Below are 26,290 nucleotides of genomic sequence, written 5' to 3'. Positions count from 1 at the left end.
CCTCTCTAAAGCTTCCACATCCTTCCTATAAATGGGGCAACCAGAACTGAGGACAATATTCCGAGTGTGGTCTAACCAGAGCTGCAACGTTACCTTGTGGCTGATCAGCCCAGATCCATGTCCCAGAGTAAACACTGTCCTGTGTTTTACTTCCATCTCTGAACTGCAGTGAATATCCAATCTTTGCACAAGTGTTTGGTTATTTTTACTAGTGATGTAGGAGTGTTGCACAGCTGACTACCAACTAACATTAAAGTGCTGGAATAAGCAGACACATGAAAACGTGCCTGTAATTTTGGAAGTCTGATTGAATTATCACCCCCTATTTGCAGGTCTCTGGTAATTTGCAAAGTTCAAATATATTTATTGAAGTGCATATATGTCACCATATATAACCCTGAGGTTCATTTTCGTGTGTGTGTGGGCACACTCAATAAATCTGTAATAGAATTAGTGAAAGACCACACCAACTTGGGTGTTCAACCAGTTTGCAAAAGACTACAAACTGCACCAATACAAAAAGAAATAATAAATATTGAGAACTTAAGATAAAAAGTCCCTGAAAGTGAGTCCATGGGTTGTTGGAACACTTCAATAATGGGGCCAGTGAAATCATCCTTTTGGTTCATGAGCTTGATGATTGAGGGGTGATAACTGCTCCTGAACCTGGTGGTGAGAGTACTGAGGCTCCTGTATCGCCTTCCTGCTGGCAGCAGCAAGAAAAGAGCATGACCTGGCCTTTCCTACTGCCTTTAACAAAGGCAATGGGTTCAAAGTGTAAATTATTGTTCAGGGGCTATTTAAAATAGGGCAAGGAAACAACCTGTCCTCTTCCAGACTTTAATCAAGTCACTCACTATTTGAGTTGAAAGTAGTATATTTTGGACTGTTGCCAAGTAGTAGTTCAGTTGCACCGTCTAACTTCAGTTGTACTCCACTGGCATGGGCTCTGGGCAAGCCTGCTGGACCTTCCACCTAAATTGCCGGTAATGATTAGCGAAGGTCTGTCAATGAAGTTCATGAAGGAATAAATTTGCTAAGGCATGAGTCCCCAGCGGCAGCCATCTGAACGCAAGGTTCATTCGTTGGAACATTCAGAAAATGTGATGAATTAACCATCAGAAAGTGACTTTTTAAAAAGAGTGTTTGAGATGGGGAAGTGATGCCAAGTTGAACGCAGCTCTCCGACAGTGCCAAGCAGGTGACAGGTTCCCATCATTGAAATGTTCCCACAACCTATGGACTCATTTTCAAAGACTCTTTCTCATGTTCTCTATTTATTGCTTGCTTGTTGCTTTCTTTTTAATATTTGCACAACATGTTGTCTTTTGCACACCAGTTGAACGCCCAAGTTGGCGTGGCCTTTCATTGATTCCATTATGGTTATTATTCTATTATGGATTTCTTGAGTATGCCCACAGGAAAATGAATCTCAGGGCTGTAAATGGTGACATTTATGTACTTTGATAATAAATTTGCTTGGAACTTTGCTAGATGTGAACAACTTGCTTGGAAATTGCATGGCCATTCAGCTAATGAGTTCAAGGTTAATGTATTGTCAAAGTACATGTCACCATGTACAACACTGAGGTTAATTTTCTTGCAGGCATTCACAATAAATACAAGAAGCACAATAGAATCAATGAAAGTTCGCACTCAACGGGGTGGACAAGCAGTAAATGTGCAAAAGATGACAATCTGTGCAAACACAAAGAAATAATAAATAAGCAACAAGTATCAAGAACATGGAGGGGGGAGTGGTGAGGAATCAATATATCAATAAGGTTTGACTTGAGGATCTGAGTTGGGAAAGACCGTGAGAGATAGAAGCAGAATTAGGCCATTTGGCCCATCGAGTCTGCTCCACCATTTCATCATGGCTGATCCATTTCCTTCTCAGCTCCAATCTCCTGCCTTCTCCCCATTTCCCTTAACACCCTGACTAATCAAGAATCTATCAACCTCTGTCTTGCATATGATTTGGCCTCCACAGCTGCCTGTGGCAAAGAATTCCACAGATCCACCACTCTCTGGCTAAAGAAATTCCTTCTCATCTCCATTCTGAAAGGATGCCCCTCTATTCTGAAGCTGTGCCCTCTGGTCTTGGACTTCCCCACCACAGGAAACATCCTCTCCACATCCACGCTGAGGCCTTTCAATTTTCAATGAGGTTCTACCCCTACCCTTCTGAATTCCAGTGAGTACAGGCCCAGAGCCATCAAATGCTCCTCAAATGATGAGCCTTTCAATAGGCTAGCCCAGACAAAATGCTGAAGGAACTCGGAAGGTTTAGGGAGCAGCTATGGAAAGGAATAAAGAGTTGGTGTTTTGGACCAAGACCCTTCATGTGTCCTGAAGGGTCTTGGTCTGAAACATTTGACTCTGTTTCTTTCCATAGGTGCTGGCCGATCTCCTGTGTTACCCTGGATTTCCAGCACATGCAGAATATCTAGTGACGACTTTTGAACAGGTTAGGACTCTATTCTCCGACGCAGAGGAGAATGAGGTATAGGGGTAGATGATAGAGATTTGAATGAGGGGTATGTAGATGGGTGAATGCAAGCATTCTTTTTCTATTGAGATTGGGTGAAAGGTGAAACATTTAAGGGGAACCTGAGGGGGAATTTCTTCCCTTGGTGTGGTGTGAGAAAGAACTGACAAGGGCAGGGTTGAATGGAGATTCGATTAGATTATTTAAGAAGCTTGGATAGGTATATCCAGACTTAGGGTTTGGGGTGAGTAAGGAGGGCTGTGGTGCAGGTCAATGAGACTAGGCAGAATAACAGTCCGGCACAAGACTAGATGGTTCAAAGGGCCCATTTCTGTGCTGTCATGTTCTATGACTATTTCTGACCTGGGAACTATGACTTAATGTGCAGGCATTCACTTGGATCCAAATAGGGTAATGAATCATCAAAAATCTCACCACAGAAAAGTAATGCTGTCTATAATCTGCAAATGTATGGGATTTCTCATCAACTAATTTCAAATTAAACAAAAATAGAAAATGATGCTTAAAAATTCTTTAAAAAAAAATAGAAATGGCAAGGCCAAGTACAGGACACCGAGGTTCAGTACCCACCATTGCTTGTAAGGAGTTTGTACGTTCTCTCTATGACCGTGTGGGTTTCCTCTGGGTGCTCTGGTTTCCTCCCACAGTCCAAAGATGTATCACTTGGTAGGTTAATTGGTCATTATAAATTGTCCTGTGATTAGGCTAGAGTTAAGTCGAGAGTTGCTGGGCAGTGCAATTCAGAGGGTCGGAAGAGGCTTATTCCGTGCTGTGTCCTAATAAATGAATCGGGTCAATGGTGAGAGAAAGTTTGTCACAGGGCAAGTCCTTTTTTGTAAGCCCTGGAAAAATGGGAAAACAATGCATGTTATAAGTTGTAGAGAGTGGTGATCATATAGAGAACACGGGAATGCCTAAGGTAGGTGTAGATCCCAAAACTATCATTGACAATTTTTAAAGAAAAATTCTCCAAGACAGAGGAGAAACAAAAAACTTAAAACAGGAAGATACAATAATCTCCCTGGAGAAATGGAGGTTGGTGAAGGGATACAATTTAGTCTCTTGTCTCAGGAATTCATTTATCCAGATAAAGAATGAAGTGCTGTTCCTTGAGCTTACATTGGCCATTGTTGGAACAATGTCAGAAGCTGAAGACAGTGTAGAAGTGGGTCGAGTGTTAAAGTGACAGGTAACTAGAAACTCGATACCCTTGTGGACTCAACAGCAGTGCTCTGCAATGCGGTTGTCAAACTAGGCTGGGTAGAGATCACATTGAGAGCACTAAACGTAATGACTAAATTGGAAAAGGTGCAAGTGAAATACTGCTTCATCTGAATGGACTCTTTTGGATCTGTGAATATTGGGAAGGAAATTACATTGTTACTCAAACCACTACTGTTATGTGTACAATGTCTATGGACTAGACACTTCAGTATTGTTATACTCGTGCTGTAAATGTAGCCACAGAATTGTAGATAAGTGTCTCTGGATTCCAATAATCAATATTTCTCCAGCAGTGCTCTGGAAGTGTGATAGTCTGAACATTCTAAAAGTAAATAGCTACTCACTTGAAATCTGTGCTTTTTTTTTCAGATTATAACGGAGGAGGATGACCACTTGAAGCACTTGAAAGATATTTTTGATCCAGACTTTGAAAACATGGCACCTGTTCTTCAGGGGAAAAGCAGCTTAATGGAATCTTTCCACGTAGAGAAGGTATGACACATTAAAGTTGCTCTGTGGAATTCTCTGCCCATTGAAAGAGTGGCGGCTACCTCAATAAATGTATTTAAGACAAGGTTGGGTAGATTTTTGGATAGTCGGGGAATTGAGGGCTATGAGGAGATGGCAGGTAGGTGGAGGTGAGTCCATGGTCAGATCAACCGTGATCTTATTGAATGGCAGAACAGGCTCGATGGGCTGGATGGCCGACTCCTCCTATTTCTAATGTTCTCGTTCTTTTGCCGGATCTTGTCCATCTCGCCAACAGTGTACTGTTTAAACAAGGAAACAATATCATAAATTGTTGGAAATATCATTGAGGAGTGAAATCGTTTGACATAGGACTTCAGAATTTAAGAAATTAATAAATTGAAAGATGAAAATTGCAAGTGAAAGCCATATTGTGTGACTTAGTCTAAATTACTTTGCAGAAATGGGCCATTGGCCCAGTTGGCCTACATGAGTGTTGAGTGAGCTTCCCCTCTGCTTCATCTCACCTTAACACCTTGCCCTGATATTGCTTTCTTCCCCAGGCAGAGCAATGTCAAGATAAGTAGTTAAATTTGCTGAAGGAATTCATGATCCTGACATACATGCTAGGACGTGCATCAGTGATGTAGCCTGAGGTCATTGGGCTTTAACATCAGACACTCTCAGCCAGGGTTGATCAGGCCCTGGCTTGTGTCCCAGCAGCACTGGCCCACGGGTCACACCACCTGATCCATAGCCGCCTGGAGGCTCGCTCAGCAGCCTCTCTGATAGTCCTGACAGGGAGAGTAGCTTCTGCACAGCAGGCAGCAAGCAAAACCTCTACACCCCACCACCAGAGGCTCACATTGTGCCCTCAACCTGAAAACCAAACTGCTGATGCTGCAAATGAGATCAAAAATAAGAGCTACAAACTCTCGGGTCAAGTAGCACCTGTGGAAAGAGAAACAGAATTAAGAGCATTCACTGTGAAACATCAACTCAATTTCTCTTTCCAAAGACGCTGCCAGACTTAAAAGTGTTTGTATGACTCAATTAAGAAACCACTCTTAAATTACAGAATTGTGCTTTGGTATCTTGTGATCAAAGATCAAAAACTTGCTAACTGCTGTCAAGGAGTTCCATACTAAGTTATCAAGGTGAGTGGTGCACTTTGAGAAGGAGGAGAAATCTGGCAGAAATTGTCTTGATAGATATGAGTGCATTGTAAGTATTTTTCTTTTTTTGGAATATGATTGTGAACTTGGGTTTACTAGCACAAGTCAAAGGAGCCATGGAAAAGACTTGGGGGGGAGGGGGATAGTGGTGTTGCTCTAGATGGTTCCAACATTGCTGTATTCTGTTATTTATTGCATATAGGAGCAGAATTAAGCCATTTCGTCCATGATTTTGTTCCACCATTCCATCATGGCTGATCCATATTCCTTCTTGGCCTCAATCTCCTGCAATCTCCCTGTATCCCTTCATGCCGTGACTAATAAAGAATCTATCAACCTCTTCCTTAAATATACCCAATGATACTGGCCATAGCCACCTGTGGCAACAACTTCCATAGATCCACCACTCTCAGGCTGAAGAAATTCCTTCTCATCTGTTCTAAATGGAGCCCCTCTATTCTGAGGCTGTGCCCCAGTCCTAGACTTCCCCCACCAAAGGAAAAGTCCTCCCCACACCCACTCTATCTCGGCCTTTGTCTAATTGAGCAGCCAAAGAAATTCCTTCTAAAGTATTGACAAACTGGATTGAGAGCAGGTTCACGAGAATGACTCCAGGAATGAAGCGGTTATCATATGAGCAGTGATTGAAGGCTCCAGGCCTGTACTCATTGGAATTTAGAAAAAGTTGGGGGGGAGGTGGGCGAGTTCTTATTGAAACCTTTTGAATTTTGAAAGGCCAATTTTGAAATCTGAAGATCCACGTCTGCTCTCCCAAAGTGAAAGTTGGCACATCAGCTGTTGCTTGCTTCAGGTCCTTGAAAGATGATGGACAGAAATCACTGACAGAATCCACCAACTCTTCATACTTTTTATCTAAAATTGTGGAAGGTCCAAAGATCTGCAAGATTTTCTGGATCTATGAAATTCCCGAGTAACTACTGAGCTGGAGATGATAGAAAGCGCCTTTTAAAATAAATAAATAAATCTGATGCTGAAGTACATCCTAGGATGTGTTGGGACATGTCGTCAGTGATGTAACCAGGGGCCATTGGGTATTTCGGGTCCTTCAACATCAGACGTTCTTGCCCAGGCAACCTGGCCAAGGTTGATCAGGCTTGTGACCCAGCAGCACTGATCCGTGGGTCTACCTCTTGATCCACAGCCATCTGGAGGCTTGCTCATGAGCCTCTGTGATGGCCCTGATGGCTTTCCCTTACACCCACTGCAATGCCAAAGAGAAAGTAGATTCTTCACAGTGAGAAGCCAGCAAAACCTCTACATCCCACCTCTATAGGCCCGCATTGGGCCCCCCACCCCTGTCCCTGGTTCTGCTCTACCAGCTCCTTGTATCTGGCGTTCTTGCATTCAAATGCCTCCTCAATCGGGTGTTCCCAAGGAACTGTCAGTTCGACCATGACCAATTTAGTGGCAGCTAAAAGTGAATAGGTTTCCACAACCCGTCCTAGTGATGTTTGTCCCAATAATGTCTTTTGTTTTCTGTTCACTTTAATCTTAATTCTCCCTGGATCTGTAGATTTCCAAGTATCTCCCACCCAGTACAGTGGGCCATCCGTGGCAGTTGGCATTCAGCACGTCCTTGCATGGCTTCAGCCTAAAGACCTTGTACCGCAAAGTAGCTAACACTGACTCGCCAGTACTGCTGGTTATAAAAGATACCTGCGGACAGGTAAGCGACATTGATGTTGCAACTACTTCCTCTGGCATAAGGTCTAGTCAAGTTTATTTTCATTTAACTACATAGTTCTATACCATCGAATGAGACAATGTTTGTCCAAACCAGGGTGTAAAACAGTATTGTATCACACACAACACAATAACTTGTGAAGGTGAGGATGAAATCTACAGATGAATCACACATACATAGCAAACTAAAGTGCATAAGTTAAATATTGTAAGGTATTGGACAGATTAACCGATGACACCTTGAATGAAATGTGGCAGGGGGTTCAGAAGCCTAATGGCCTGAGGGAAGAAACCATTTCCCATGCTGACTGTTCTTGTTTTTGTGCATCGGAGTCTCCTGCCTGATGGTAGAAAGTTGAACATAGAATAGTACAGTACAGGCCCTTCAGACCACAATGTTGTGCCGACCCTTAAACCCTGCCTCCCATATATCCCCCCCCCCCACCTTAAATTCCTCCAGATACCTGTCTAGTAGTCTCTTAAATTTCACTGGTGTATCTGCCTCCACCATAGACTTGGACAGTGCATTAAAAGGGATTCTGGATGGATGGGTGGGATCCTTAATAGTACTAAAGGCCCTGAGTATGCAGTGCTTCTGATAAATGTCCTTGGTGATGGTAGGGAGACTTCTATGATCCTCTCAGCCATTTTCACAATCCTTTGTAGGACCTCTGGTCTAATGCTTGGCTGCTCCCATGCTAGGTGGAGATGCAGCTTGTCAGGACACTCTCAATAGCACTCCTGTAACATTCAATTAAGATTGGGGTGGGGGGAACCTTGCTTCCCTCAATCTCCTGGGGAATTGGAGGTGCAGCTGTGCCACCTTGTTCAGGGAGCTGACTTTAAGGGACCACGTGAGGTTCTCTATGATGTGAACTCCCAGGAACTGAATGCGCATTACAAGAGCCTAACTACCCTGTTATAATTATAGGTGTTTGGTGCTTTGACTTCACATCCCCCAAGGCCAAGTGACCATTTCTTTGGGACAGGAGAAACGTTTCTGTACACTTTTAACCTGGATTTTAAGGTATGTTCATCAAAGTCTGCTTCTGGACATTTGGATCAAATGTAATGTGGATTTCTTTTTCCATTATCGACTCTCCCTGCTGGTTATAAATCAAAGATCAGTGACGGCTCTCTGGAAGTCTGCCCAGACAGCAACTGGGCTCGAAACGGAACTCCTTGTGATGTATGATCTGATCTACGGATGGGGGCCATGTTTAAGTTGTTCCACAAACAGAAGAAAATCTGCAGAGGCTGGCAATCTAAAGCAACACACAAAATGCTGAAGGAACAGCAAGTCTGGCAGCATCTATGGAAATGAATAAATAGTCGACATTTCGAGCCAAGATCCTTCTCTTCCTTTCCAGTCCTGATGAAGAGTCTGCCTGAAGCATACTGTTTACTGTCTTTTTGAACATGCTGCATGTTCCTCCAGCACTTGTATGTTATATTGTTTATTTTTGTCAAAATCAGTGTGACTGAGGGAGGAAGTTTCTAGGCTCTAGGAAGCTACTGAAGGACAAGCTTGATAGACAGAAGGGGCAAAAGGAGATGATACAATCGGAGGGCAAACAATCTCCTGGAGGAAGTCAGTGGGTTGAGCAGCATCTATGACAGGGTGAGGGAGAGATGGTTTCTTGTTAAAGCCTTGATTCAGGACTTGTGATGCAGCGTTTCAATCCAAAACATTCCCTTCCCTTCACAGATGCTGCCTGGCCCACTGAGTTTGTCCAGATTCTGGTTCTAAATGGCTTGTTGCTCCACTGCCTAACATCTGCAGTCTCTTTCCTCCAAGACGACACACCAAGCGGACTGGACCAACAGGAGATCCCCAAGTGCACGGCTCACAAGTTGCTGATGGTGGTGGGATAGGGTGCCACAGTAGCAGTTAGCGTGACGTTATTACTGCTCGGGGCGTTCCAGAGTGCAGAGATCAGTTCTGGTGCCATTCTGCAAGCAGTCCCTGTACGTGCTCCCTGTGGAATACATGGGGATTTCCCCAGCAGCTCTGGTTTCCTCCCAACGGGTCAAAGACTTGCAGATATGTGAATTGATCATTGTAAATTGTCCCATGATTAGGTTAGAGTTAACCAGGGTTGTGAGGTTGTTGGTGTGACTTGGAAGGGCCTACTTGGCTCTGTCGCTAAGTAAATAAAATAATTGACTGAAGGCATGGACGATGCTTTTCCCTGGCTTAGGTTCAGAACACGTGCAGTTGTATTTGAACTGTTCAAACCTAGTTTTTTTTTAAAATCCTGCTGGAAGTATTCTGGCATCTGCAATTCTTTTCTTAGTGAAACGTTAACTAGACCACCACATGAATAGGATGTACTGTTCTGGTCACTGCATTACGGGAAGGATATGGTAGCATAAGCGCACAGTCATTAAAAGGTTGCCAGGAGTGGGAAATTAAAACTGAGGGGAGACTGATTTAATTCCTGCCCTGATGAAGGAGACTGAAGATTCTTCCCTTCCCAGCAATGAGGTCTTTCGAGCTTCTGTTGGTGTTTTTATAGTTCTAGGTTTTTATACCTCCCAACTAAATCTCCCCCTCATTTAACAGCTGGGCCTGGGACTATCCATGGTGGAGTTAAAGGAGATTGAGGGGGAGATTTAGTTGAGAAGTATAAAATAAATGGGTCCTTTTTCTTTCTAGATCAATATCAAGCAAATAACAGGCAAAGAAAAATTATTTTGCTAGCTAAGTAGTGAACACATTTCAAAAAAGTTCCATTGACTGTGAAGTGATTGTATCCTGAAGAATGGTCTTGGCCTGAAATGTTGACTGTACTGTTTTTCCACAGATGCTGCCTGGCCTGCTGAGTTCCTCCAGCATTTTGTGTAATGTCTTGACAGAAGTTTTTTCCCTTTCATGAAAGAACTAGCTTTTGAAACATTTGTGTTCCAGGTTTTTCAGTGGACTGGGGAGAATTCTTTCTTCATAAAAGGAAGCTTGGACTCGCTGGCATTAGGAGGTGGCAGGTACCTTCTTCTGGAAAATGATTTCTGCTGTTTTTTGATGGTGGGGAGGTGCTTAAGTTGCATACCTGCAACTGGAGGAAGAAGGCATTCAGTTCCCAGCATTGCCTGTTCAGGACACCAAATACTTACGAAACCATTAACCAACTATTATATCTAACTACTTGCTGCCTGTTATCCTGATGGCATTTAGGGCAGTTTTGAAGGCCCTCCATCTCTGGCTGTGTTCAGGGCTTCCTTCGTCGTGTCAGTAGCTTCCTCTAGTTTTCACTACTGTCAATCATGCAAGTCCCAGATGGAGACTCAGGAATACCGTCATGCTCAGATGTAGAAGGATTCTACATTTCTGTTTCTGTAAGTTGCCCCTAAGCTGAGCCACCAACCTGGAGGACTGGTGGACCACTCTTGGTCTGTTTGGCGTGAGTGACCCCACCAAGAGACAAACCATGAAGCCCTGACTCCAGCCAACATTAGCTCTCCGGGTTACTGACGCATACAAACCTCAAAACCACGACAAGGTTGTGGTCCTCCTGGAGGATTGTACCTAACTGGGAAAATCTATTTAAAAGGGCAGTGTTTGGATGAGTCTGCATTCGGCCAGTCTTGAAAAAAGTTGACACATATCCATTTTTATACAGATAGTGGAGTTCTAATGAAAGATCAGTGACTTTGAAATGTTAACTGTTACATTCTCCACAGATGCTGCCTGACCAGTTAGGTATATGTCACTAATTATTTGGGATATACTGCTGCAGCATTGGTTTAAATGTATTTATCGCTGCCTTTTAATTTGAATGATACACCTTTGAACTTTAGTCTGGTATGGGAATAAGTTTGCCTCTTGAACAGGGGTTCCCAACCTGGGGTCCACAGACCCCTGATTTGATGGTAGGGGGTCCATGCATGTTTCTGATCACTTTTTTTGCTATTTTGGGTGAATTGCACTGAGCAGAACTGAGTGTCTGGAGTCTTTTGATTTTTGTCTTTTTTTCTTTTTGCACATTAGATGTTTGTTTTCTTGAACAGGTTCCATGGTTTTCTTTGTTTTGCGATTTGGGGGGGGGGATGGAAGAGAATGAATCTCAGGGTTGTATACTATATAATAATTTAAACAATAAATATATTTGAATCTTTTGGGGGTGGGGGGGAGAAGGTTGGGAACCCCTGCTGTGGGCTGTCTGTGTCCTAATGCGAACCATCCTCTCCAAGTTCTTTACAGAGCATTGCTTGAAAGACGCGCCTTGCGGAGTAGGCAGAGGAGGGGAGAATATAGTCCAAAGCCCACATCTCATTCCTGGTGTTGCATGTCCTTCAGATGTTTGCCTCCCCCTTCAGATTCCATTCAATCAGCAACTACAAGGCATTAAATCACTCTGCCTTTTTGAATGTGCAGAATCTGAAATGCAGCAGTCTTGCCAACTAGAGTGAGGACCTTGTGCTTTGGCTTTTGCCAAACAGGTCAAAGGGTAAAGGCCAGAATAAGAGTGGTCCATCGGCCCTCTTGGGTTTAGCTGTTCAACTTGGGACTAACAAGCCTGGCTGTTCAAACAAAACTGCTGCAGAAACAACAATGAAGAATCCTCCTACATCTGTGTGTGGCCAAGGGCAGACAGGTGGAGGACTTCACTGTTGCCCTAAATGCCAGTGGCACAATGAACAGTAAGTTCATCTTGGCAACAACGGGTAGGCCTAATCAGACTATACTTTTAGTTCTGAAACAAGCTCACCTGCATCAATGGAGTAAAATGTTTAAAAAATTTTTTTTTTAAAAACAGAAAATGATGGAAATGCTCAACAGATCAGGCAGCATCTGTCGGAAGAGAAACAGTAAAAGGTCCATGTCAGAACTTAAAGCTCATTTAACCTTTGGGAAGAAAGATGTGTCTGAGAGGGTAAAACTGTAAATGAGGTTATCTGATCATTGAGTTAGTGAGAATATTAACTGAAGAATATAGAAGTTGTTGAAATGCAGACAAGGAAGATGTCTGGCAGGTCAAACTGAGCCAATATTTTCTTTTCAGTATTTCCAATCCAAATTGACTGAGAAACTTTTTTGTAATGTTTTCCTTCTGTTAAGTGGACGTTTTGGTTTGTGGTTGGATGAAGATCTCAATCATGGAAGGAGTAACCCTTGTACAACATTCAACAACTCCATTCTGTCGAAAACCGAAGATTTCACGGTGCAGGATCTTGAAGTGTGGACATTTCGCTAGCTGTGCACCAACCTCCTGAGTCTACCGGCTGATGACTACTGATGCATGAAGCACCTGGGGGTGGGGGGGGGGGGCTATTGCAGGAAATGGCACAAGGCCCATTTTCCAATTTGTGCACTGATAGTTTTAAGGAACAGGACCTGCTGTTCCCACTTTAAACAGACTGTTATATTGTCTGTAGCTGGGCATTTCTTTAGTAAAGAAGGGACAAGTTAACTCCTAGTATGTGAGCAGGTGGACACCTTGTCCCCAGTAGCTCAGGGGACCCTGATGCAATTTACCCACTTCATCTAGAAAGATGGTCTTGCACTGTCAAAATGAAACTGGATGTAGTTTGAACTGAAGCATCAGCCTGCTTGTGCAATATGTGAAAATCTATTCATAGTATTGATATAATATCCAAGCAAAGCATAGGGGTGAGGAAGGTTACTGACTTGCACTTTGCCACTAGTTGATCACTGTGTATATTTTTGTTACAGGAGAGGTATTCCATGTTGATTACACGGCCTTAATCTCCTGTTACCGAGGACTAAAGTGAGAATTGTTAAATGTGTATCTGTCTGTAAGTTCGTAATAAATACGTTATGATTGTAAATCACTGCATTGGATCAAAGAGGTATAGGTGATTTAATGTTGGAAACTGCAATCATTACAAAAATAAACTTCAAGCATTAAGTACCAAAGTTACATGCACGTGTTATCCAAGCTTTAAAGAACTTTTCCTTGTTAAACACCCGAGTCCATTGCCATTTTAAATTCGCTTTACTGAAATAACTCAACAATCCCAAAAGATACAATTTTCAAATGAAAATGTTTGCTATGTGACATTAACTATCATCTCTGTCCATGGATTGATTACTTGGTATTTAAGACCAGTACATCCTCAATGGCAGAAGTAGTTACTGTACAAATTTGCTTATTGAGCTGTTGACCTACTCAGTGGCCGCTTTATTGGGCACAGGCGTGGAATCTGAAATGGTCTTCTGCCCCTGTGGCAAGGTTCGACGCGTTGTGTATTCAGAGAGGCTCTTACGCACACCCCTGTTGTATTGCGTGGGCTTTTGAGTTACTGTCGGCTTGAACCAGTCTGGCCATTCTTCACTGACCTCTCTCATTAACAAGGTGTTTAAGACCACAGAACTGCTGCTCACTAGGTGGTGTTCTTTCCTCCAACACTATTCTCTAAGAGCAGGGGTCCCCAATCTGGGGTTCACTGAGAAGGGTCCAGGTAACCCCTGCTCTGTGCCTGAAAATCCCAGGAGATCAGCTGTTTCTGAGATACATAAACCAGCCCATCTGGTGTCAACCATTATCCCATGGTGAAAGTCACTTGAATCACATTTCTTCCCCCTTCTGCTGTTTGGTCTGAACAACTGAACTTCTTGACCATGTCTACATGCTTTTATGCACTAGGTAGCTGTCATGTGATTGGCCGATTAGATATTTGCAAAAGCAAGCAGGTGTACCTAATAAAGTGGCCACTGAGTGTAAATCTAAACCATCGCACTCATTGCAGTTCAAAGGAGCCAAATATTCATCGTTTTTGGAGTAAATGATCTAACATTTGTGGTTAGAATTGCTTGGAACATTTAAGTGTTGAGATGCAGTTGTGTTCCAGTTACAAGCAAGTAGGTTAGGCACAATGGATTGCAGTTATGTAGCTGAGGATATACTTTCCTTGCCCAGTGAGATAAAATCCCAAAAGGAGGCAGCAGTAATAAGTTTGTTTTGACTTGCATGTGATAAATAAATCTAAATTTTGCATTAAATTCAAATTGAGCCTCTCTAGGCTAATCTATTGTAGAACTAGGGTCATAACTTTTTGTCGGCCGTAGCATTTCACAGCTCTTGCTTTCTTCTAAAAGGCCTTGAATTGGATTCTTGTCGCTTTTTTTTTGATTCATTCAGCAAGGGATGGCATCAGGCTGTTCCTTCTCAAGGGCAGCTCGCTGGGCATCAGGCTGAACCCAGTCCTTTTAGCAGGCTTTGGGGAAGAGCCTTCATAAATGCGGCTCCTGAGAAAAGGAGAACCACCCTTTGCCATTCTTGACCTTGGCTTCTAGATGACCAGATCTGGATTCTCCCCACAGCCACTTCTGATACCCTTATCCCCAGTGTACAAAATAATACTGGATCTGTAAATGTATAAAATGAGGTCAAATTTTAAAACGTCAAACCTATCTACCTCGGACTATAAGTATTTTGTAGATTTGATAAAATAGTTTTAAAAGAGAAGCCATCTTTGCATAGGAACAGTAATGGTTGGCCAGGGAACAGCCTTTAAATTACATGAGTCTGCCTATAGAAAGCCTTGAGGCACAGTTCCATTTACCTTATTCAAATGTCTGTTCAGGTTGCAAGTAGACCTGGCTGCTCTTTCGCACTTGTGCAAGTCGGATAGTGGTATGCCTTTGCCTTTCATATACCCACACTGGCAGTGTACCTGGATTTTATAAAACTAGTTGATGTTCACGTCATTGAAGACCCTATCCCGTGGATAAAATCCCATTTAGTATATGCTGATGGATTAGGACAGATGAATGGATTTCTGCCCTGAGTTGAAGATTGAGAGATTTGATAGAGGTATACAAAATGATGAGGGGTATAGACAGGGCAAATGCAAGCAGGCTTTTTCCACTGAAGTTGGGTGGGACGACAACCAGAGGTCATGGATTAAAGGTGAAAGGTGACAACTTTAATAAGAACATGAGGGGGAGCTTCACTCCGAGGGCTGTGAAAGTGGAATGAGCTGTGAGCTCAATTTCAACATTTAAGAGGAGTTTGGAGAGGTGTATGGATGGAAGGGGTGTGGAGTGCTGTGCTCCCAGTGTAGGTCGATGGGAGTGGGCAGTTTATATGGTTCAGCACGGACGAGATGACCTGTTTTGGTGCTGTACTTTTCTATGACTCTAAACATCCAGGAACGTGAGCCAGGCTCCCTTGTTAACAGACAAGTATTAATGTGGTCACAGCAGTCTTTCGGGCAGTGGTGAAAGCACTTAGTATAGATTTACTTAAATCAATTAAGATTTCTGTCATTTTGGGACAGATATGAAATGGCTCAGGGAAAACTTGAGGACTTTGGATCACCTGTTCCCAAAGCACTTCAACTCTTGTTCTCCTATCCCCAGCTTCCGGTCTGATGTCACTGGATAATGACTCCATTACTAGAATGGTAGAAAGTTCCTCCAGTTTACTTATCATTCTGAAGCTAGGCTAAAAGAACCAAAGGTTCCAATAAACTTTGCCTTTTTCAAACATCTGTTCCAAATAGGCTTTGCTCATCTCCTGTCTTTTCTCCCATATTTCATAGAAACGGGGTCTTCTGGTTACAGATTCTAAAAGTTGGCTTCATTTACTCAAAACTCTTCATAATTTTCTTCATCACCCTTTCCGTGAAGAAACCACCCTTCCTTTATTCCCCCCCTGCTCTGATCTTTTACATCTCACCCCCTTCCCTTTTTCCTATGGTCTGCTCTCCTTTCCAATCATTCTATCTTCTCCAGCACTTGACTTCTCCCACCCAACTGGCTTAACCTCCCCTCACCCTTTTATTCAGGTATCTCCTCCCATCCCCCTCAGTCCTGAAAAAGGGTTTCTGCTCAAAACAAATCTTTTCTATAGGTGCTGCCTCACCTAAGTTCCTCCAGCATTCTGAGTGTGTTCCTTTGTAATTTTTGATTTATTGGAGATGGGTTTGGTTGAACTAGGCTTCTTAGTTAATGCACTGTTTATTTTCTACATAATTGAATTAAATTGGAGAAGTGTGCAGAATTTTAAATATACTCTCCTGTTCATAAGAATTAAGTTACAATTCAGTGGAGTTTGTTCCATGTTATATCAGGGAAGGGTTATTTTGTCTCCTACCTTGAAGTTGAAGGGCCTTTTTAAAGGGACTAACCTCCCATATCCCATCCCCACCTGTCAAATAAACCTTAAGTTGAGACTTTCCAACGTCCTCAATTCTAATCATTCAGTTTCGTTCAAAAACAGACTAGCACACATCATTCCAGGCCTGACTGGCAGATTTTAAAACTGGAATAAAGTTGAATAGAGATGTAAAGTTATTATAAAGAGAGAAGTGAACAGATCTGACAGACATTTAATTTCAGGCCATAAAAAAACTCACCACCAACAGGGAGACTTTGTTTAAACAAAGCATTTAAACAAAGGGATATTCAAACATGGGATGCCCTACAAGGAATACTGATTTTTAATAAGGATTTTTTAAAACGTTAATAAAAATTTGACCATTGTAAAAGAAATAAGTTATTTTCAGCAAGCCTGATAATGATGGGCTTAATGAATTTTGTGTTATTAAACTTTTGACTTCTTTTTCAAACATCATCAAACAGAAGAGATGTTGCTGAGCAGCGATCTTGGGGTCCAAGTTCATAGCTCCTTGAAAGTGGCTATACAGGTCAATAATGTGGTTAAGACAGCTGGTGGAATGCTTGCTTTTACTAGTTGAGGCATTGAGGCAAGAGGTTATGTTGCAACTTTATAAAACTCTGGTTACGCCACATCTGGAGTATCGCATACATTTCTGATTGCCCCACTAAAGGAAGGATGTTGAGGCTTTGGACAGGGTGCATAAGAGGTTTACCAGGATGCTGCCTGGTTTAGAGGGCATGTGCTATCACATGAGGCTAGATAAACTTAAGATGTTTTCTCTGGAACAGCAGAGGCTGACGGGAGATCTGATAGAGGTTTATAAAGTTATGAGAGGCTCAGGTAGAGTAAACGGGGAGTATCTTTTTCCCAGGGTAACACCAGAGGGCATGCATTGAAGGTGAGAGGAGGTAGGTTCAAGGGGGATGTGAGGGTAAGTTTTTTTTTACTGAGTGGTAGATACCTGGTATGGTATTAGAGGCTTTTGAGAGACATTTGGATAGGCAGATGGATGTGTGTAGGCTGGAGGGATTAGTTTTGGGTGTCTCTTCATTTCCTTTTTAGCTGGTTCGGTACAACAGAGAGGGCCAAGGGGTCTGTTTCAGTGCTGTACTGTTCTCTGTTCAGAATGAAGGCATTTGAATAATTCACAGCCAAGCCTATATTCTGCTTCTGCGTCAATTCATACTTATCTGAATCTTAGCTTTTTTAAAAAAAGTGGTCTTTGGTTAGAAAGTCTCTTTTAAGGAAATTGATCATTTGACACCATGTGTTTAGTCCTCTCTCTGTCTTGCCCTCCCCTCTTGCTGAAAAGCTAGAAGGTACTACATACTGGGTTAAATCTTTGCATATGGAAGAGCACGATCTCTTCAAACAGGAAATGAGACAAGATAACGAGACCAGAAATTCAGCCGCACCACCAATCATATTTATGACTTATGGGGATGACAGGGAGGGGAAGATTCAAGCTTGATTGGTCAAAGATCCAGCTAACCTTGAGATCCTAGGGATATGGAAGTATGTTTCACAGGAGGGAATGGGAAGGGGGTATGAGTTCCTCCCCCTGGAACTGCTTCAGCAACTGGACATCACCAGCGCTGCAGGATGTGAAAGCAAGGAATGAGACACTTAAGGTTACTGTATTGCAAGTTTGAAACTCGGAGTCATGTCTCAATAAGCTCTGGGGCCTACCAGTGTTCACTTAATTTTAAGCAGAAAACAAGATGGAAATAATGTTCCTGAAGTAACCCTAAAAGTGTTGAAATAGGATATTCTCATCTTTTTTGATGACTAATAATGGGACAGGGAGAGTTTTACATTCAGCATCTAAAAATCATTTGGTTTCTCAGTCCTCCTAGTTTCCACCAACATTTCCATAGACAACTGATGGATTCAACACCTGATGCAGCAGGGGGATGTTCCAACACATACCATGCCTCTGCTCACTCATGCACACAGACATTTCAGCAACAAAAACGTTGTCCGTTTTCTCAGTGGCTGAAGCCCACGTGGCCTGGTTTCCTGGGTGAATTATTGGTGAAGACCGTGCATCAAGGCCTGTAGGGAAGCAGCAGTGCGGTCAGTCTGAACCACATTCCTGACGTGTTCCTCATAGTTAGGACGGTACAAACTGCTTGGCCTTTTCCAGTCCTTCCTTCAGAAATTGTACATAAGCTGCCGTGGAAGGGTCCTCGAACCGTGAAGAGATGAAGAGGCCCTTGTCCATCTCATCCTGCTTCATAGAAGTGACATCAAGGAAATAGTTTGCATTGATGTGGTGAACCTATTAAAAGCAAACACAGGTCACCAACCAAAGTCAAATAACCACATCAAACCCAATCAGAACAGGAACACGGCAGACACGACACCTCTGGGATGTTATGTTGAAGTCGTATAAGACATTGGAGAGGCCTAATTTGGAGTACTGAGTGCTGTTTTGGTCACCTACCTAAAGATGCAAATAAGATTGAAAGAGTACAGAGAAAATTAACAAGGATGTTGTTGGATCTGGAGGATCTGAGTTATAAGGGATGATTGAATAGGCTAGGACTTTATTCCTTAGCATGTAGAAGATGAGAGGAGATCTGATACTGATATACAAAATTGAGGGGTATAGATGGGGTAAATGCAAGCAGACTTTTTCCACTGAGGTTGGCTGGGACTACAGCTAGAGGTCATGGGTTAAGGGTGAAAAGTTTAAGGGGAATGTGAGGGGAACCTCCTTCATTCGGAGGGTCGTGAGAGTGTGGAATGAACTGCCAGCACAAGCGGTGCATGCAAGCTTGATTTCAACATTTAAGCAAATTTGTTTAGGTATGTGGATGGGAGGGGTATGGGAGGCTATGGTTCCTGGTGAAGGTTGATGGGAGAAGGTAGTTTAAATGGCTCAGCAGGGACTAGGTGTTTCTGTGCTGTACTTTTCTATGTCTCTATTCTGAGACGATGGAAAGTGTCTAGTTGATTATTGAAAATAAACCTCATTTCTTCCTACATTTGGGAACAGCTTCTTTCCAACTGTGATAAGACTGCTGAACGGATCCTGACCTGGATCTGGGCCGTACCTTCCAAATATCCGGACCTGACTTGCACTACCTTACTTTCCCTTTTCTATTTTCTAATTATGATTTATAATTTAAATTTTTATTATATTTACTTCGATTTGTACTTCAGGGAGCGCAAAGCACAGAATCAAACATCGCTGTGATGATTGTACACTCTAGTATCAATTGTTTGGCGACAATAAAGTAAGTAAACTCCAGTAAACATTTTAAGCTGAGAAGCAATTAAACAGACTGATGTGTGTTTCCAGGGTTTAAAATTTCAGTCATTTAACCCAGTGATTTACACAACAGTCCATGTTCTGTACTATGCACCTCCCACTTACCTCAGATATTCCAAAGAAACCTATTATTTAAGGCGCTCCTTCCCTCCGCTAGCCTGCAGGTCACCCTTGGGCAAGGTGTAGCACCTGCTTAGCCCCACCACCACAGATCAGGGTCATGTGAAGCCATGAGAGCAGGTGGCGGATGGTCATATGAGCAGCTGGTGCATATGACAAGTCCTGGTTATGCGTCCACTGATGCCAGGCAGATAATCTCTGTGGAGTATTAATAATGGCTGGGGGGGGGGGAGGGGGGGGGAGGTCACTGCCCAGGAGAAGACAATGGCAAACCACTTCTGTAGAAAAATTCGTCAAGAGCGATCACGGTCAAAAGACCTGATCACCCACATCATGAATTTTATTTATTTGGAGATGGAGCTTGGTAACAGGCCCTCCTGGACCAACGAGCCCATGATGCCGAGTTACACCCATGTGACCAACTAACCTACCAACCCGTACTCTTTTGGAATGTGGGAGGAAATCAGAGAACCCGGAGGAAACTCACGCCGTCACAGGGACAACATAGAAACTCTTTGCAGACAGCGGTGGGATTGAAGCTGGTGCCGTAATAGTGTTACACTAGCTACTGTGCCGCCCATCTTCTGTGCTAAAGCACATCTAATTCTGAATGGAAAAAGTGCATTCTCACCCATGTGCTGACTGGCTGTCCTCAGTTGTACGTAGCCACAATTCTCATTTTTCAATTAGATCACCTCTCATTCCTCTAAACTCCTGGATGCATGTCTCAGGCAAGACTTAGCATTTTGCACTTAAACCCATCGACTCCATTGCTTCAGTGACCATCAGTCACTGAAGGTGAATGAGCAAGCGCAACAGGCAGTGAAGAAGGCTAATGGAATGTTGGCCTTTATTACAAAGGGAATTGAGTACAAGAGCAAGGAAATCCTTTTGCATTTGTACAGGGCCCTGGTGAGACCACATCTGGAGTATTGTGTACAGTTTTGGTCTCCAGGGTTAAGGAAGGACATCCTGTCTGTAGAGGAAGTACAGCGTAGATTCACAAGGTTAATTACTGGGATGTCCAGACTGTCTTATACAGAGACGTTAGAGAGACTGAGCTTGTACACGCTGGAATTAAGGAGATTGAGAGGGGATCTGATTGCAACATATAAGATTATTAAGGGATTGGACAAGATAGAGGCAGGAAATATGTTCCAGATGCTGGGAGAGTCCAGTACCAGAGGGCATGGTTTGAGAATAAGGGGTAGGTCATTTAGGACAGAGTTAAGGAAAAACTTCTTCTCCCAGAGAGTTGTGGGGGTCTGGAATGCACTGCCTCGGAAGGCAGTGGAGGCCAATTCTCTGGATGCTTTCAAGAAGGTGCTAGATAGATATCTTATGGATAGGGGAATCAAGGGATATGGGGACAAGGCAGGAACCGGGTATCGATAGTAGATGATCAGCCATGATCTCAGAATGGCGGTGCAGGCTCGAAGGACCGAATGGTCTACTTCTGCTTATTGTCTATTGTCTATTTTCTTTGGTCTACTGACACTCCCGACATGAATCTGGGTAAATACGGTAAATCTGTATTGTACTCACTGGAACTCAGAAAGATGAGGGGGGACCTCACAGAAGCCTATCAAATGTTGAATGCCTTCGATGGGAGTGGATGTGGAGAGGATGTTTCCTCTGGTGGGGGAGTCCAAGACCAAAGGACACACCCTCAGAATAGGTGGGTGTCCTTTTAGAACAGAGATGAGGAGGAATTTCTTTAGCCAAACAGTGGGGAATCTGTGGAATGTGTTGCCACAGACATCTGTTGAGGCCAAGTCATTGAGATTGATAGATTCTTGATTAGTCAGGGCATGAAGGGATACAGGGGGAAGGCAGGAGATTGGGGCTGAGACGGAAAATGGATCAGCCATGATGAAATGGCGGTGCAGACTCAGTGGGCCAAATGGCCTAATTCTGCTCCTATTTTTTATAGTCTTATATTTATATTTATTTTATTTCTTACATCCAAGGGAGTAAAAATCTTACTGTTGCATCTCCATTGCAATGTATGAGCAATAAAGAAGGGAAATGTGGGTGGATATTACCCCAACACTAAGCTTGTATATATATAATTGTTTAGTACACATGTATATACAGACAGATACACAATCAGCACTTTGACAATTACTTTGAGTTTTGAGAACTGGAACACCAACAGCTTCAGCAGTGAAGAGGGAAGGGATTTGCAACAAAGGAACTGGTCGCCACCAAACCTCTGGTGACCTCTGACATCTGCTTGTTGCTAGCTGACACAGTGCGAACACGTTTGTCTGAAACGCTGCTGTTATTTAAACAAAACCATTTGCTCAGCTGGAGTGGCCACTTCCTTTGAATCAGTTTCTGATCCACCACCGACAGCAAACAGCTGGGCAGCAGAGCTGCATTAGGAGCGAACATTACAACACGAACTTCAGTCTCCACGATTCATCTGACCCCCTACCATCGGGCAGGAAGTACCACAGCAATAGGACAAGGTCTGCTAGGATGGGAAACAGCTTCTTCCCCCAGGCCGTGAGACCCCCAAACTCCCTGCCACCACCCACGCTTCATTGACTGTTTCCTTTTTAACTTGTGTTGAAAATGCACCTTTTGCTAAGTGTCAGTCTCCTGTAATAATTTCATTCTTTATTAATTTACTTGTGGCAATATTACTTTATGTGCTGTGTGTGAGTAATATGTACTTTACTGTGCACATTGGTCCGGAGGAAAGTTGTTTTGTTTGGTGGTATAAATGTAGACGATTTTTAAAATATTTTATTGAGATACGATGCTGAATAGGCCCTTCCAGCCCACGCCACCCATCAATCTCCCGATTTAATCTGCATCTAATCATGGGACAATTTACAATGACCAATTAACTTACCAACCGGTACGTCTTCGGACTATGAGAGGAAGGCAAAGCGCCACAGTTGAATAATAAACTTGAACTTCCCTCCGCAACCAACTTAAATCTTCGAATATCCCCCCCCCCCCCAAAAAGAAGCATTGTGCCTTCAGACTATGAGATACAATTGGTCCTGGGATCTAAGACAGTCCGATAACATGGCCAGCTGGTTTTGACTGACCGCAGCGGGTTACAGAACTTACCACCACACCGTTTGGTAAAGCGATGAGCATCTCGACAGGGAAGTTATAGTGTTCCAAATGCAGGCTCGCTAACCGGGCATGTTCTTCATTCTCCTGCTTGCTCTGGAGAGAGGGAACAAGAAATCAGAATCACCGATGAAAGTACTTCAAGGACCCAACTCCTCCTTGACCCCAACGCCGACCATCTGGTCAAACATCAAAGATCTGAGCAGGAAACTAGCTTCTTACAGGAATTTCACAGTGTGTTAACACATTAGAGTGATGTATTCCATTTAAACAAAGCTGTTTACTTTACCAGAGAGTGGTGAATCTGTGGAATTCATTGCCACAGACAGCTGAGTCATTGGGTGTATTTAAGGCAGAGGTTGATAGATTCTTAATTAATTAGAGCAGGGGATTGGGGCTGAGAGGGGAGAATAGATCAGCCACGATGAAATGGTGGAGCAGACTCGATGGCCCAAATGGCCTAATTCTGCTCTTGTATTTTATTTGCCTTTCCTGAACTGCACCTTCTCTAACTACACTCCATCTCCATTCCAATTGTTCCTTAGTCACTACTTCATGTTAGCTGGCTGAAACGGAAACAGATTTTTTGATGTTGTTTGGCCCGAAGACAAGCTCCCATGACAGCTGGATTGACTCTCCCACCTGACTCCACCCTCTGGCTCATCTACCACAGAAACTCTCATACAAACTTTATAACCCATTGATCTGAGAAATTCCAAACCTTGTCCCGACCTCTCTAGGACCTTGTCTCATTACTGGGATCTTCAAATTTAACCTCAGCGATGTCATATTTAAATATATTGAGATACGACACTCCCCCGCCCCCCGTGTAGTAGGAGCCAATCTGCATTCTCTGTCCAATCCATCTCCAGCTTAGACACGGTCACTAGCACTGCCTCACAGATCCAGGGACCCAGAGTTGGTCCCCGACCCATGGTGCTCTCCGTGTGGAGTTTGCATGCTTGCTGTGACTGCGCTGACTCCCTCTACACTACTGGTGTGGATTAATCCTCAGTGAAGGCAAGTGACAGATAGCCACAGGGACAGCCTGCAAATAATGACCGCAGGGAAATAAGGGAGAGCAAATAGGACCGATGGGATTGCTGTTGTGGGCTAGAATGGAGCTGATGGGCTGAATAGCCACCATTCCATAGCACCCACTGAAATCCCACTTTCTTTGTTCTTCTTCAGATTACTATTTGCTCTGTGTTGCTTCAGGGCAACAGCTCACTACTGAGTTCACAGGAGCAAATAGGGATCAATATTAAATGCTAGACATGCTATGACATCCCACACCATTCGTTAGTGCAGTATGTACCATGTCGTGTGATGTGCACGATCGTGGTCTTTCCATGACCATGATAGTTCCTGGCAAATTTTTCTACAGAAGTGATTTGCCAGTGCCTTCTTTTACCAGACGGGTGACCCCAGCCATTATCAATACTCTTCAGAGATAGTCTGCCTTGCGCCAGTGGTCGCTTAGCAAGGACTTGTGATCTGCACCGGCTGTTCATACGACCACTACCTGCTCTCACAGCTTCACGTGACCCTGATCGAGGGAGCTAATCAGGTGCTACACCTTGCCCAAGGGTGACCTACAGCCTAGCAGAGGGAAGGAGTGCCTTACACCTCCTTTGGTAGAGACGTATCTCTACCCCGCCACACCATTAGTCAATAATAAGAATACATTTTAAACATTTCCCTCATTTATGTATTTAATCAGGTAGCTTCCAAACACACATGGATTTAATCACATTGTTCTCTGACTTCCTACAGTGTCCCAGTTTGGTCTAGTCTGTATAATTTATCTGGTTGTCGGTTTCGAACCGGTCCCACAATATTGCCGCTTCGCCATCCCTTTACCTGGAGATCCTCCAGCTCCTTGACCAGGGACCAGCTGCTGACAAAACTTTCATTCAGCAGCGAGAGAACGGGCGAACTCTCGAGAACTGTCTCTCGCAGAGTCCGCCCCGAACCTACACAAGCCAAGAGAAACAAAGGTTTATTAAAGCGAGCCTGTCAGTGAGAGGAAAGTTTTGTTTAACACAAAATTTTTAAAAAGGAGTTCAAACTTATAGAGGCAATGAACTGTGATGTGAACTTGCTTGTGCAGACCTGTAGAATTTTTCCTGCAGATGACATAAAACAGAACATTTCATCACTCCAAATTTCCTTACAGCAATGCTAGAAAGCCAGCCTAAATTAGGGAACAGATAATCCACACTCTCCCTACCCAACCTCAGGGTTAGGGGTTCTGTTTGTGGGCAGTGGAGAAACAATCCCTCCTCTGAGTTTACTGTATATGTGTTGTGCTTGCTATGAAGAAGGAATGACAGGGACTATATTTCATTAGAACTTTGAGGAGATTTGGTACGTCATCAAAGACACAAATTTTTACAGATGTACTGTGGAGAGCACTCTAGTTGGCTGTATCACCTCCGTGATATCCAGGACATCTTCAAGGAGCGGTGCCTCAAAAAGGCAGCATACATTATTAAGGACCACCATCACCCAGGACATGCCATCGTCTCATTGCTACCATCAGGAAGGAGGTACAGGAGCTTGAAGGCGCACACTCAACGATTCAGGAACAATTTCTTTCCCTCTGCCAGATGATTTATGAATGGACATTGAACCCATGAACACTGCCTCACTACCTTTTTATTTCTATTTTTGCACTACCTATTTAATTAACTATTTAATACATATATTTTTACCATAATTCAGTTTTGTTTCCATCAGCATGTATTGCATTGTACTGCTGCCACAAAGTCAACAAATTTCACGACATATCCCACAGTGATATTAAACCTGATTCTGATTTCTAATCTCATTACTGGAGATTCAGTCTCATTTTGATTTGGCCCAAGCCTTCGTTCGCCTGCTCTAGCTCCACACACCTTCATTTGGGTAGGTGATCTCCGTTGTTTATTCTGGGGCAGGATAGGGGGCCCCACAGGTATTGTGGAATGTGTGTCCCACTCTGTTACCATGGACACTCTCAAGCAAGGTGTGGATCAGGTTTCACCAGCATCGTCATCATCCCTCAGCAAAGTCAGCTCCTTCGTCAAACCCCTCTGCCCCAACACTCTCGTCCCGTCCTTGAATAATCGCATCAGCTACAACCAATCATTTTGCTTGACCACTGGAAGCAATTGTGTCACCCGAACAACAGCCAATCACAGACTTCCTCTTTGTACTCTCCATTTCAGCCACCTTTGCAGTCGCTTTCTCACTTTTCAGGCTCTGAAGGATCATCAATGAAAAAAACGTTTCTCTCCCCATTGATGCTGCCTGTCCTGCTGAGTATTCCTGCCACTCCCTTTTTACAATCAGTACTCAATGCTTAGAACAAGGTTCCCAACCTGAGGCCCACAGACCCTTTGCTTAATGGTATTAGTCCATGGCTTAGAACATAGAACAGTACAGGCCCTTTGCCCACAATGTTGTGCCAACCTTTTAAACTACTCCAAGATCAACCTAACCCTTTACTTCCACATAACCCTCCAATTTTTTTTTATCCGTGTGTTAAGCTATGAGTCTCTTATGTCCCTAATATATCTGCCTCTAGTACCATTTTAAGCCACGTTCCCACCTCTCTCTGAAAAAATACTTATCTCAGACATCC

The 26,290-nt window shown here is 43.4% G+C and overlaps 2 protein-coding genes across 5 annotated transcripts in view; one reads left to right on the top strand and one right to left on the bottom strand.

Moving 5' to 3' along the window:
- Nucleotides 1-14,183, top strand: part of si:ch211-15d5.11 (nuclear receptor coactivator 7) — a 104,303-nt gene extending 90,120 nt beyond the window's left edge. For all 4 annotated transcript variants that reach the window (XM_059949277.1, XM_059949275.1, XM_059949274.1 and 1 more), the window contains exons 12-16: nt 4,106-4,228; nt 6,914-7,066; nt 8,015-8,110; nt 9,995-10,068; nt 12,143-14,183. In XM_059949277.1, the coding sequence (XP_059805260.1) occupies nt 4,106-4,228; nt 6,914-7,066; nt 8,015-8,110; nt 9,995-10,068; nt 12,143-12,278 (582 nt within the window). In that variant the 3' untranslated portion in view covers nt 12,279-14,183. The remainder of the gene's footprint in view (nt 1-4,105; nt 4,229-6,913; nt 7,067-8,014; nt 8,111-9,994; nt 10,069-12,142) is intronic.
- A 148-nt stretch (nt 14,184-14,331) lies between these two features.
- The window catches only part of selenon (selenoprotein N), a 39,990-nt gene continuing 28,031 nt past the window's right edge, over nt 14,332-26,290 (bottom strand). Inside the window, exons 10-12 of the mRNA XM_059949278.1 lie at nt 24,526-24,638; nt 22,657-22,758; nt 14,332-18,453 (exon numbers count right to left, since the gene is read on the bottom strand). Coding sequence (XP_059805261.1) covers nt 18,286-18,453; nt 22,657-22,758; nt 24,526-24,638 — 383 coding nt within the window. The 3' untranslated portion in view covers nt 14,332-18,285. The remainder of the gene's footprint in view (nt 18,454-22,656; nt 22,759-24,525; nt 24,639-26,290) is intronic.

The sequence above is a fragment of the Hypanus sabinus genome, chromosome 24 (assembly GCF_030144855.1).
Source record: "Hypanus sabinus isolate sHypSab1 chromosome 24, sHypSab1.hap1, whole genome shotgun sequence".
Classification (NCBI taxonomy): Eukaryota; Metazoa; Chordata; class Chondrichthyes; order Myliobatiformes; family Dasyatidae; genus Hypanus; species Hypanus sabinus.
The sequence above is the reverse complement of the archived record's forward strand: the minus strand, read 5'-3'. Positions and strand labels throughout refer to the sequence as shown.